A 12,679-nucleotide genomic window follows, 5' to 3' on the forward strand; every position below is an offset into this window, starting at 1 on the left:
CCAATTATGCCTCAAAAATGATTAGGTGAACTTAACAATAACAAAGAAACTTTTTATATAATTTATGTAAATTTCTGTCTTTGTTTCAAGCCTAAAATTTGAGCCACTTTCAAACTGAGCCAGCATAGGGCCTCCCTTTAATTTCACACTAAGAACATTTTCAGAGGAAAACCACTGGGTTAGGAACTGATTTTTGGCACCCACCCTTAACCTGCGCTTTCCCACATTGTATCTACTCTACTTGGCTCCTCCCTGCACAGAACACCATTTCATGCCTAATTACTGACATGCTTGCAGACCTGCACTGGGCGCTTTCCCCCTGCTGCAACACTGCTTTTATTCATTCTCCTATCTCATTCAGCATGTCATTTGTTTTGAGACAGGGTCTCACTTTGTAGTTCAGACTGGCCTTGAACTCACTGTGTAGGCCAGGCTGAACTTGAACTCCTGATAATCCTCATGCCTCAGCCCACTACGTGCTGCAATTACAGGCATGTGCCACCAACCTTGCTAGCATGTCATTTTTTGGCACCGGAGATCGAACTCGAGACCTTGCGCTTTCGAGGCAGGTGGCAGCACTACTGAGCTAAATCCCTGGCCCTAGCATGTCATTTTTTAAGCAGTGTCTATAAACTATCCATGAACTATAGCAATTATGTGACAAATGGTGCTTTTCTATCTTTTCTGCCATTCACAAATCACCTTGTGGATGCCCTACATCAAGGAGATTCAAAGTTTGGGTTTAACAGTTGTCCCTTTTGGAAATTGTCCTTCACAGCATTACTTTCATCTTTCCTTCTTTACATTGATAGGTCCTGTCCATTTTTTGGCATTCTATATCACAAGAAACTTATTATTTATTTATTGTATTGCCCTGGATATAACACAGGAGTTGAAGCAGGCTTGACCAGGTCCCTAACACCGAGCCTCATCACAAGCAATGTTAAACATTTCTTCCAATTTTTATGCCATTTGTAAAAGCTCTATAATACCTTTGGAATTGTGCAGAAGTGTTTGGAAATTTTGGAATTTACTGTCATCACAATCAAATCCAGAGTGGAGGATATAGCTTGAGTGTTTGAGACCCTGTATCTAAATATTAAAAATTTAGCATAACTAGGGGGCTTAGCCACTTTCCTGTCACCGAGATAAAATACCAAACACCCACAACTTAGAGGAGGAGAATTTTACACTGGCTCAAGATCAGTTCATATCCTGCTGGACCCAAGGTAGAAACACAATGGCAAAGTGGCACAGTGAAGGAAAAGGTACTCAAGCCATGCAGCCTGGAAGGAGGGAAGGATGGGAGGAGCTGCCAACAAGAACACGCTTTCCCAGGCCTGGCCTCTAGTGACCCATCTCCAACCAGCCCTCGCACCCAAACAGCACCTCCAGGTACTGAACTCACCAATGAATGAATTCACTGATGAGAGCAGGGCCCACATAAACCAATCAATTTTCAAACTCATGAGACACATAGGAGACTTTTTAGATTTAAAGCATAATACCTGGTCTGCTGCTGGGAGAAAAAACAGGGCTCCCAACACTGCAGTTTCACCTACACAGAAACCTCACACATGCAACATGAATCTCCCCCTCAACCCTCCTGCTCACTGAACAGCACAGTGAGAAGTGGGGCTGCAGGTACTGAGCTGGCAAAGGCAGGGCTCTGGCCATGGTAAAGTCACCTCACTGGGACAGAACAGGATGCTTAGGGCCTGACAGATGTCTCAGCCCCACCCAGAGGGTTAGAATGGACCAAAAATGTGTACCAGTGACAGCTGACAGATAGGAACAATGATTAATCACCTTATCCAGGAGGCCCAGATCCTGCCAAAGCTCATTCTGTCTACTTCCAACCAGAAGTTGGGCATCCACAAGTCCCACTCCTATGTTGGGCCATTTGGCCTTCCTTAATCACCATTTTAAGGATTGAGGGTCTCCCAGCACCTTCCCAAGCAGCCACAGTCAGTAGAATTCATAAAGCAAGTCAGGCTAAGCAAGGTTGGGAGTCTCTCAGCAACACATCGGGAGCTTCTGACTTGAGTGGTTGACAGAGGATTCTATTCTCTGACCAGTGTGCCTGACTAGATAGTTTATACAACAGAAACTCTTCTTGATGATGCAAGGCTGCTCCATTTTCTGCCCACTGAGCCAAAAAGGAGAAGAAAAACAATACAATAGCTGCTTGAGTAGGGTCCAAATGACAGACTCCAGACAAAAAAAAACCTTCCCAGCCCAGGCTTCCTCCCTGGACACTGATTTAACCCAGCTAGTTGGATGACTGCACGGAAGCAGGATTTGTTCCTAGCTTTGCAGAGTTACCTGTATCTCCTTCCTGTACTCATGGGCTCCTTCTTTTTTGTTGTTTCTGGATTTAGAACCACAACTGTATCGCTTCTCAGCCTTTTGGCTAAGATCAAGTGTAGAACCACAACTGTGCCACTGCACTTCTAGAATCGATGTCACATGGAGAAAACCATTAAACCTACAGAAGAATCTGAGTCCAGGCAAGGGCAGAACACGGTGGAATAGAAGGAAAAGCCTAAGGTTGTCAGGGGGCAGAAAATTAAATGAGCCACTTAGCTTCATGGGATAGACTTTCTTGAACCTTATCTACACATTTTTAGTAAAGAAAATAAAACCATGCCAAAAAGGGAATATAACTATTTAATAAATGAAGAAGCTGGTATAATGTGATGACAGTATTATGTAAAGGAATCAGAGAAAAGAAAATAGTTCAAATGCCTCAGACAAGGCATTTGAAATCCAGAATTCTGAAGACTCCTGTGAGCAGGAGGACCAGAGTAATAGTTTCAATGTAGCCCCAGTCAATCATTTCTCTGTGATGAGGCAGCAACAGCTAGCAGCTTAGCACTGGAGGCTGATCAGACCCCTAATCACCCAAACATGGGTATGGCAGTAGGGTAATAAAAGATAAAACAAGATCTTAATGTATAAATGGGGGGCCCGGGACAGTCAAAGCTCTTATCAGGCTAGGACACGGTCTCCTGGGGCTTATCTCTATTTATTGAACACACAACTTCTTGAAGGGGTAAGGGGTGGTGCAGGGAACAGTGAAGTGGAGAGCACTGATGCAAGCAGGGTCTTAGCAACAAGGGAACGAAACATTCTAGCAAGAACAGCTTATAGAGAGTACTACTCAGCCATAAGGAGCGAGAAGCCAGAGATATTCATAGCTAAATGGACGCACATTGAGGCCATTATCTTAAGTGACATAAACAGGATACACATGTGTAAATACCGAATAGTTTTTCTGGTGTGAAAAACTAAAAGTGTAAATAAGGTTCAAATGGTATAATTGATAATCTGGAATAGGAAGTAAAGGTCTAAAGGAGTAGGGGAAATGGGAAGGGAAGGGGAAAGGAAAGAAGGGAAAGGAAAAAATATAAGAAAAGGAAAAAATGGAAACAAAGTCTATGTAAGGGCCGGGGATTTAGCTCAGTGGTTCCGCCGCCTGCCTCAAAAGCAGAAGGACCTGAGTTCGATCCCCGGTACCAAAAAAACCAAAAAAACCAAAAAACAAAAAGCAAAGTCTCCTACCACCTAGTGACGTCACCGGCTCCTCCATTCCCTAATCACTACCTCACACAACCCCGCCTCAGCCCCTACAAACCCCACCCCAGTCTCTATAAAAGACTCTCCCTGCCCTGGCCGTATTGCTTTTGTCTCTTCTTTGTTCAGAGACAGCCTGGCAGATCTGCTTCCCTAATAAAGGCTTGTTGTGGCCTGGTCTGGTCTTGGTCTTCGGCCCTTTTACCTGACACTAGTAGTCCACAAAGCCTGATTAAATAAATACTAAAAAAATCAAAATTAGCCCATGTGTACCATCAGACTACTGTGCACTGAAAATATAAATCAACCACGGAAGAAATCACAGAAAATGTAGAAGCACCTGGAAAATTAATAACACACTACTAAACAACTAATGAGTCACAGAAGAAATTTAATAATATCTAGAAGTTTAATGACAATGTCTGTACAATTCACCAGAACCCCTGTGACACTATGAAAGCAGACCTAAGAGGAAAGTTTTTTTTTTTTTTGCAATCAATGCTGACATTAGGAAAATAGAGCAGGCCCAAATAAATAACCTTATGAGACATTTTTAAATAGTTGAGAAACAACAATAGTGCAGGGCCAAACTGAAATTAAAAAGAAAAAATTATAAAGACTGAGTAAAAATCAATAAAATTGAGATAAAAAACAAGACAAAGAATCAATGAATCGAAGATCTGATTCTTTAAAAGAATAAACAAAAGGGTCAGGGATTTAGCTCAGTGGTTCTGCAGCCTGCCTCGCAAGCGCAAGGACCCAAGTTTGATCCCCGGTACCAAAAAAAAAATAAAAGAATAAACAAAATAGAGAAGTCCTTAGTGAAACTTACCAAGAGAAAGAAAGAAAATACTCACATCTTTGCAATTAAAAATAAAAAAAGACAGGGCCGGGGATTTAGCTCAGTGGTTCTGCTGCCTGCCTCGCAAGCTCAAGGACTCAAGTTCAATCCTCGGTACCAAAAAAAAAAAAAAAAAAAAAAAAAAAAAGACAAAATCATAAGACAGCATCAAAATCCAGAAGATAGTAACTACTATGAAAAATTGTATTCCAACAAATTAAAAAATTTGGACAGGTTTCTAGACTCACGTAAGTTACCAAAGTTATTCCAAACAGATACAAATATGCTGAATAAATCAATAACAAGCAATGGAATCAAAACGATAATATACAATTTACCAAGTAGAAAAAGCCCAGGACCTGATGGACTACTGTTGAATTCCACAAAGACTTTAAGGATGTGATATTGATAAGGAAAAGGTTTAGATAACTTAATAGATTGAATATTAAGGTAGTTGCAGAAGCAAAATAAGTAATGTGTTCTTTTAAGATTTGCTTTTCCCATAACTCCTTGTTTAAGGTGAGGATTATCTGACTCTAACCCGTAACTTCATTAACCTAACAAAGTTACCAAGCCAGGGTGAATTTACAATGTATACGGCCTATCTTGTGTCTGTGACTTGTAAACAGGAACTGGAATTGTATTTATATATCAAAGACCACTAGGGATGAGATAATGGCTAAAAAGGATACAAAAACGGAAATGCTAAACAAAGGGGGTGCGGATACTGACCAGACTGGTTTCTGGCTTTCCTGCCCACTCCCGAGAAGAAATTTTGTTATTTTATCCGAATTCTGTGTCTCTGTGTATTTCTTTCTGAGATTTCTGCGACAACGTCATCTATACTCAAGCTCTTCAAAGAAAGTCAAAGGTGTGGAGTGCTTTCAAATTCATTATAGAAGGCAGCCTCACTCTAATTTCAAAACTAATGACCGACACCCACAAACTACAGGCCAATCTCTTTATTTTTTTTTTCCTTTTTTATTTTTTTGGTGCCGGGGAAGGCCAATCTCTTTATTGAAAAGAGAGATGCAAAAATCAAGATATTTGTGAATAGAAGGCAGCAAAAAAAATCAAAAGATCATACATCATGAACAAGTAAGTTTTATCCCAGAGATTCAAGGATGGCTTAACATACGCAAATCAATATGTGTAATGCATCACATAAACAGAAGCAAAGGCAAAAACCACATTATCAAAAAGAGACGCAGAAAAATCTTCAAACAATCCAATACCCCTTTATGATAAGAACTTTGAAGGAAACAGGTATAAGACAACCACATGTGAATTTGTTAAAAGCTATTTATGAACAACCAATGGCCAATATTATATTAGATGGGGAAAGACTGAAAGCATTCACTCTAAAATCAGCAACAAGACAAGGATTCCCTCTACCCCTGCTTTTATTCAACGTATTCAAAAAATTAGCCAGAGGAATCAGGCAAGAGACAAATGAAAGGGCTACAGGGGCCGGGGATTTAGTTTAGTGGTGCTGCCGCCTGCCTTGCAAGCGCAAGGTCAGGAGTTTGATCCCCGGTACCAAAAAGTAAAATAAAATAAAATAAAATAAAATAAAATAAAATAAAAGGGCTACATATAGGAAACAAAGAACTCAAATTATCATTACTTGTAGGTGACATCATAATCCACATAGAAGACCCAAAGAATTTTACTAAAAAAACTCAAAATTAATTAATGTGAGCAATGTAGGAGGATACAACATCAACACACAAAAATCAATAGCATTTGTGTACAGCAATAATGAACTCTATGAGAAGGAAATTATGGAAATAATACTATTCATAGTGGCATCAAGAAAAATTAAACACGTAGGAATTAATCAAACCAATGAAATGAAAGGCCTCTACAAAAACCAACCAACCAACAAAAAAACCCAAAAAACAAAACTAAAATACTCTGACAAAAAGAGGTTTGAGGGGACATCGGAAAATGGAAAGCTATTCCCAGCTCCTGGATAGGCAGAATCAATACTGGCAAAATGACCATACTCTCAGAACAGTTATACAGATTCAGTGCAATCCCCAATCAAAATACCAACAGTGTACTTCACAATCTAAACAAAACAATCTAAAATTCATATGTAACCAGGAGAGACATAGAATGGCAACAGCAATCTTGAGCAATAAGCAGGAAGCATTCCAATAACTGAATCCAAGCTATACTACAAAGCAACAACGATAAAAATGGAATGGTACTGGAACAAAAAGAGATATATGGATCAATGAAACAGCAGAGGATTGAGAAACATCCCCAGACACACTCAGCTATTTGATCTTTGACAGAGAGGCCAAAAGCATGCGTTGAAGAATGACAGCCCGATCAACAAATGGTGCTGAGGAAACGGTATCTGTTTGCGGAAAATTGAAACTGGAGTAACTCTTCTCACTAAACTAAAATCATAATGGGTCAAAGATCAAAACATTAAAACAGAAACATTGAACCCAATGGAAGTTACAGTAGATAAAACAAAGCCATACGGAAGGATTTTCTAAACAAAACTGAAATTGCACAAGAAATAACAGCAAGAATCAACAAATGAGATTATGTCAAATTGAAAAGCTTGTGTACACCAAGGGAATCAATTAATAGAGTGAAGAAACAACTTACAGAATGGGAAGAAAATTTTGCCAGCTACTACTCAGACAGGGAACTAATATCTAGAATATATTAAAGACACGCAAAAGATTAGACCACTTAAAATAAAAGACCCAATCAAGAAGTGGGCAGTGAAATGAAGAGGCACTTCAGAGAGGAAGAAATACAAATGGCCAACAAATACAGGAAAAGGCATTCAACATCTCTGGCTTCTAGAGAAACGCAAATTAAAACAATGCTAAGATTCTACCTCACTTCAGAAAGAATGGCAATCATCAAGAAATCAAAAAAATAACAAATTCTGGTGAGGTTGGGGTGAAAAAGGAACGCTTCTACATTGTTGGTATGTATGTAAAACAAGTGCAACCATTATGGAAATCAGTATGGAGATTTCTTAAAGAACTGAAATTAGAAATTTCATATGACCTAGTGATCCTTATGCTAGGTATCTTCCCCAAAGAGCACAAAACATCATACTGCAGGCATACATGCATACCAATGTTTACAGCAGCACAGCTTGCTTTTTTTGGGGGGTGGGGGGCTCTATGCAGCCCAGGCTAGCCTCGAATTCACAGCAATTCTCCCACCTCAACTACCTGAGTACTGGGATTACAGATGTGTGCCACCACACCTGGCATAGCAGCACAATTTGTAACAGCTAAATCCTGGAAGAGCCTGTATATCCATCAATAGATGACTGGATAAAGAAATTGTGGTAGCTAGATATATAATAGCATACTACTCAGCTATAAAGACTGATAAATTTGAGACATTTGTAGGAAAATCGATACACCTGGAAAGTATAATGTTGAGTAAAATAAACCAGACACAAGGCCTAAATACCACATGGTGTCTCTCACAAACAAAGAGAACAATAGAGAATGGACAGAAGGATACAAGGGAATGGCTTTCTTGCAAATAGTAAGGGATCCAAGAGACCAAGGCGGAGAGGGAGAAATAAGTAGAATAAAGATCTGCTAGGTCCAGGGATTTAGCTCAGTGGTGTTACGCCTGCCTCGCAAGCACAAGGTCTTGAGTTCGATCCCTGGTGGTGGTGGGGATCTGCCATGTACAGGAACCTGATAACCTCAATAAATGTAAACATTATATTCCATAAACAAGATCTGAGATTAGTAAGATCAATAAAAATGAAAATGGGGAAAGTTGAATTAGAGGAGGGAGAGAAGGAGGGAGAAAAGAAGAGGGAGGGAGTGGGAGGGAAGGAGAAGAGAATTTTTTAAAAGGAAGCAAGTTGTATTATGTACATGTGCCCACTCCTCAAGATGATAGTAAAATGCATGTATTGCAAACATGTATTACTATAAAATTCTTTTCAAAAATACAATAGGTAGAACACTTGAAGTTACACATAGTTATAGAGAAGGAATTCCTAAAAACAACTGCAATTGCACAAGAAATAACAGCAGAAATCAGCAAATGGGATTATATCAAATTAAAAACCTTCTGCACAGTAAAGACATCAATAGAGTGAAGAGATAATGTATAGATTGGGAAAAAATTTTGACAGCTACTCTCCAGAGGACTAATATCCCGAATGTATAAAGAACTCAAAAAATTAGACCACCTAAAATAAAAGACCCAATCAAGAAATGGTTAAGTGAAATGAACAGATACTTCAGAGAGGAAGAAGTATAAACAGTGGTCAAATGTAGAAAAAAATGCTTGACATATCTTGGGATTAGAGAAATACAAAACACTAAGATTCTATCTTACACCTGAAAAAAATGGCAATCAACAAGAAGTCAAAAAATAACAAATGCTGGTGTGGCTGTGGTAAAAAAAGGAACCCTCCAACACTATTGGTGGGAATGTAAACTAATACAACCACTGTGGAAATCATTATGAAAATTCCTCAAAGAACAAATGTTAGAAATCCTATATGACCCAGCTAACCCCCTCTAGGTATCTTTCCCAAAGAGCTAAAGACATCATGCTACAGCAATATATGCAAACCAATGGTTATAGCAGCACAATTCAAAATAGCTAACCCCATGAATCAGTATGCATATCCATCAACAGATGATTGGATAAAGAAAATGTGGTGTCTATACATTATGGAATACTACTCAGTTATACAGAAAGAAACATTTGAGACATTTGTTGGAAAATGGATGCACCTGAAAAATAAAATACAGAGCTAAATAAATCTGACACACAAGCTTAAATACCACATAGTAGCTCTCATTTTGAGTAAGGCAAAGTACAAACAAAAAGCACAATAAAGGATGGATAGAAGGGGACAAGAGGATAGATCCCTTGCAGATAGAAAGTGGTCCTGGATACTAAGGAGAGAAGAGGGGAAGGGAAAGGTGAAATAAATAAAATAAAGACATGCCATGTATATGAAGCTAATGACCTCAATGAATGTAAACATTCGGTCACAAACACGAAATATGATGAATAATATCAAATAGAACAAAAAATGGGAAAGGGGATTTAGAGGAGGATGGAGGGAGGTGGGAGTGAAAGGGATTAAAAAAGAATCAAGCTGTATTATGCACATGTACCTGCTCCACAAGATGATTGCAAACTTCCTGTAACATAAACGTGTACTAATAAGTATATAATATGTCCAAATGTGTGTAGACTGCCAAATGATTCCCAAATCCTGTCTAGTTAGCATATCTATCACCTAACACAGTTACCTTCTGAGTATGTAGTGAATGTACTAGAAGATATTTTGCAATTTCAAATAAAATTGGAGAAGATGATCTGAATGTCAAGAGAATAAAGTACAGACTCAGATTTGATGACGTACAAGGCTAGGAATTCTTTAAATTATATATTTAGGGCTGGGGATGTAGCTCAGCAGCACCACGCCTGCCTGGCAAGCTCAAGGTCCTAAGTTTAGTTCCTGGTATTGCAAAAAACAAAACCAAAAAATTATATACTTAATACAACTATATTTATAATACCAGTAAAACAACTAAATTTAACAAATATCTACTAGAATCTCTTGAAAAAAAAAAGTACAGTGTTATATTTATTAAATCTCCAATAAAAAAGTAAAGGAGAAAGAGATATCCTTTCCCATTATTTGGAACATGCTATATAGTTGTAGTCATTTAAACCTGAAACTCAGCCAACCTGTAGACATATTAATTATAAAAAGTACCAAGAAATACATTTGCTTTAAACAAACACATTTGATAAGGCTGGCAGTACAAATCAAGTGTAAAATGTGATTCATCACTCCTTTATGGTGATAAATTGGTCATTTTATATGGGAAGTGAATCTGATTTTTGCATCACAAACACTCAAATGTGCACTACTGGCAGATTTGAAAAATACATAAAATATAAAAGTAAAATATGGGAAAAAGCACCATATAAGGGCCAGGGATTTAGCTCAGTGGTTCCACTGCCTGCCTCGCAAGCACAAGGACCCAAGTTTGATCCTTGGTATCAAAAAAAAAAAAAAAAAAGCACCGTATAAGAAAAGAAAATATAGGGCAGGTATGGTGATGGACACTTGTAACCCAACACTTGGGAGGCTGAGGCAAGAGGATTGCCATGAATTTGAGGCCAGCTTGAAGTATATAGTGAGACCTTGTCTCATAAAACTGAAATAAAATCTAGGAGTGAGGAAATCTTTAGAAATAAAATTGTAAAAAAAGAAAGAAAGAAAGAAAGAAAGAAAGAAAGAAAGAAAGAAAGAAAATTGTAAAGCCACAAATGTTAAACTGACTTTGAAGATACAAAAATAACTTAGTATTTCTGTTCAGGAAAGAAAATATAAAATTAACATGCAGATGGAAAAATTATGAGAAGGAATGTTGATACTCTACAAGTGACAAAGAAATAGCTAGAACAAAAAGATTTTATCAAAAATAATTCCTCATCACAAATATGAGAATATGATATAAGTAGACATTTTATAAAAAGTTTTACATAGGAAATGAAAAAAAAAAGAATGCATGAAATGGACGCATAAGACAGAAAAATGTGAAAAGACAAATTTCTCTATAAATCCATGGAACTCGTCAAATTAGAATTAGCCTAATATTAGTCAGCTATGAGAAATAGGAACTATTGCCCCCTGGTGTTGGTAGTGTGGATGATGGACATTCAGATTTAAAGAGATACATACTCTGTGCATGAGTAAATAGGATCCTGAGCCCTGAGCATCTATGGTATTTTCTCAAATCTGCTTCTAGGGCACCAAATGAATGTGCCTTGTGGCATATACACCTCACCAGAACTAGAGAAGCCTGCTTTCCCGTAACTGTGGAAAGCCAATTAAGGTATTCTGGAGACAAACAATGGAGACCCTGTCAGGAGTTACATGTACAGCAATCCAAATAAATCTGGAAAATAATATTGAGTGAATCAAGTAAAATACAGGACGAACTCTCTAACATACTCCCATTTGGGCACACTAAACATATATGTACATGAGATTGATGTGTAGCTTAGTGGTAGAGCACATGTAAAGTACACATCAGTCTATAAGGTCTATAGCCAGCATGTACATGAAGCTATGGTGCATGACCCAGAAGTGATGAGCAGGGTTACAAGTGTAGAAAGAAGACACATCTGCAACAGGATTGTCAAGCACAGCACTAGTGATATTTGGGTCCAATATTTCATTCTTTTAAGGGCTGTCCTGTGTGTTATATGACACTGATCAACATCCTTGACCTCTACCCATGCTTCAAATCTTGCTCATGCTCTGCACTATGATTATAACAAAAAAAAGTTGAGATACATTCACAAATTTCCAGATGTGCACAATCACCAGTGCCCAAAAATCACCAACTTAGCAGGTGCAGCATGGACACATAAGCTCCTGAATGACAAGGTACCCAGAATGGGCAAAGACCACAAGTGTTGCCAAAATTCTCTGCACCTCAAACCAAAGCAGAATGAATGACATCACCCCAAGTACTCTGTCCTTGCCCACTCCTCTTGTCCCCACCACCGGCACCACTTTTAGATGTCGCTAGTGCAAAAAGCCAGAACAGGCTCTGCTGCTTGATGGTCTATGATGACACCCACTGGGAGACAGGAGGACAGACTAAGGGTGCCTCGAACTGAAGCTCTGTGCTTTATCCCAACCGCACCTTTCTCGATGAACCATTTCCATGGTCTTCTCCAGGATGCCAACATGGAAGTTCTGTCCTCAGTTTGGGGAACCCAGAAGACACTTAGGGGTATTTCAGGAAATGCAGTCTCTGGTCACTTATGGAACACATAACAAAGGTTCATGGTCATCTCTTTCCCTAGAGAGATAAAAATCACTACAAAAGGGAAACAGTCTTGGAAGCAAAAGTGCTGGACAGCACTTCAGCCCACGAAGGTGATAGAAGAGGAAGTGGGATTATAGGAGTGAACAACCCAGTATAGAAAGGCAGATGTTGACCCAAGTTTAAAGCAGCTAGAGGGTTTCCCAGAGTCAGCATAGATTGGAACTAGGAATGGAAGTGTTTTCTCCTTAGCCTTGCACATGCTTGGTGTCTTGTGTTCAAACTACTCAGTCCCGTATCTTCACTGAAAAGTTCAATCCTATTCCCTTGTTATGGTAATGTAAGCCAGAGTATGACCAGATTTGGGGACCTCTTTATAATACCAAACTACAACAACAAAAAGCCAAAGTAAAACAAGCCCACATACAAACCCAAAACA

The 12,679-nt window shown here is 38.7% G+C and overlaps 1 protein-coding gene across 1 annotated transcript in view; it reads right to left on the minus strand.

The window, feature by feature from the left end:
• LOC110344673 (uncharacterized) overlaps window positions 1-12,201 on the minus strand; it is a gene marked incomplete at its 5' end in the record, with an annotated part of 29,979 nt that extends 17,778 nt beyond the window's left edge. Inside the window, one exon of the mRNA XM_021239344.2 lies at window positions 12,118-12,201. Within this exon, the coding sequence (XP_021095003.2) occupies window positions 12,118-12,201 (84 nt within the window). The remainder of the gene's footprint in view (window positions 1-12,117) is intronic.
• Between the last annotated feature and the right edge of the window lie 478 nt (window positions 12,202-12,679).

Source organism: Heterocephalus glaber, unplaced genomic scaffold (genome assembly GCF_053883595.1).
Source record: "Heterocephalus glaber isolate CG9 unplaced genomic scaffold, H.glaber_assembly_v1.0 deba00001579, whole genome shotgun sequence".
In the NCBI taxonomy this organism is placed as follows: Eukaryota; Metazoa; Chordata; class Mammalia; order Rodentia; family Bathyergidae; genus Heterocephalus; species Heterocephalus glaber.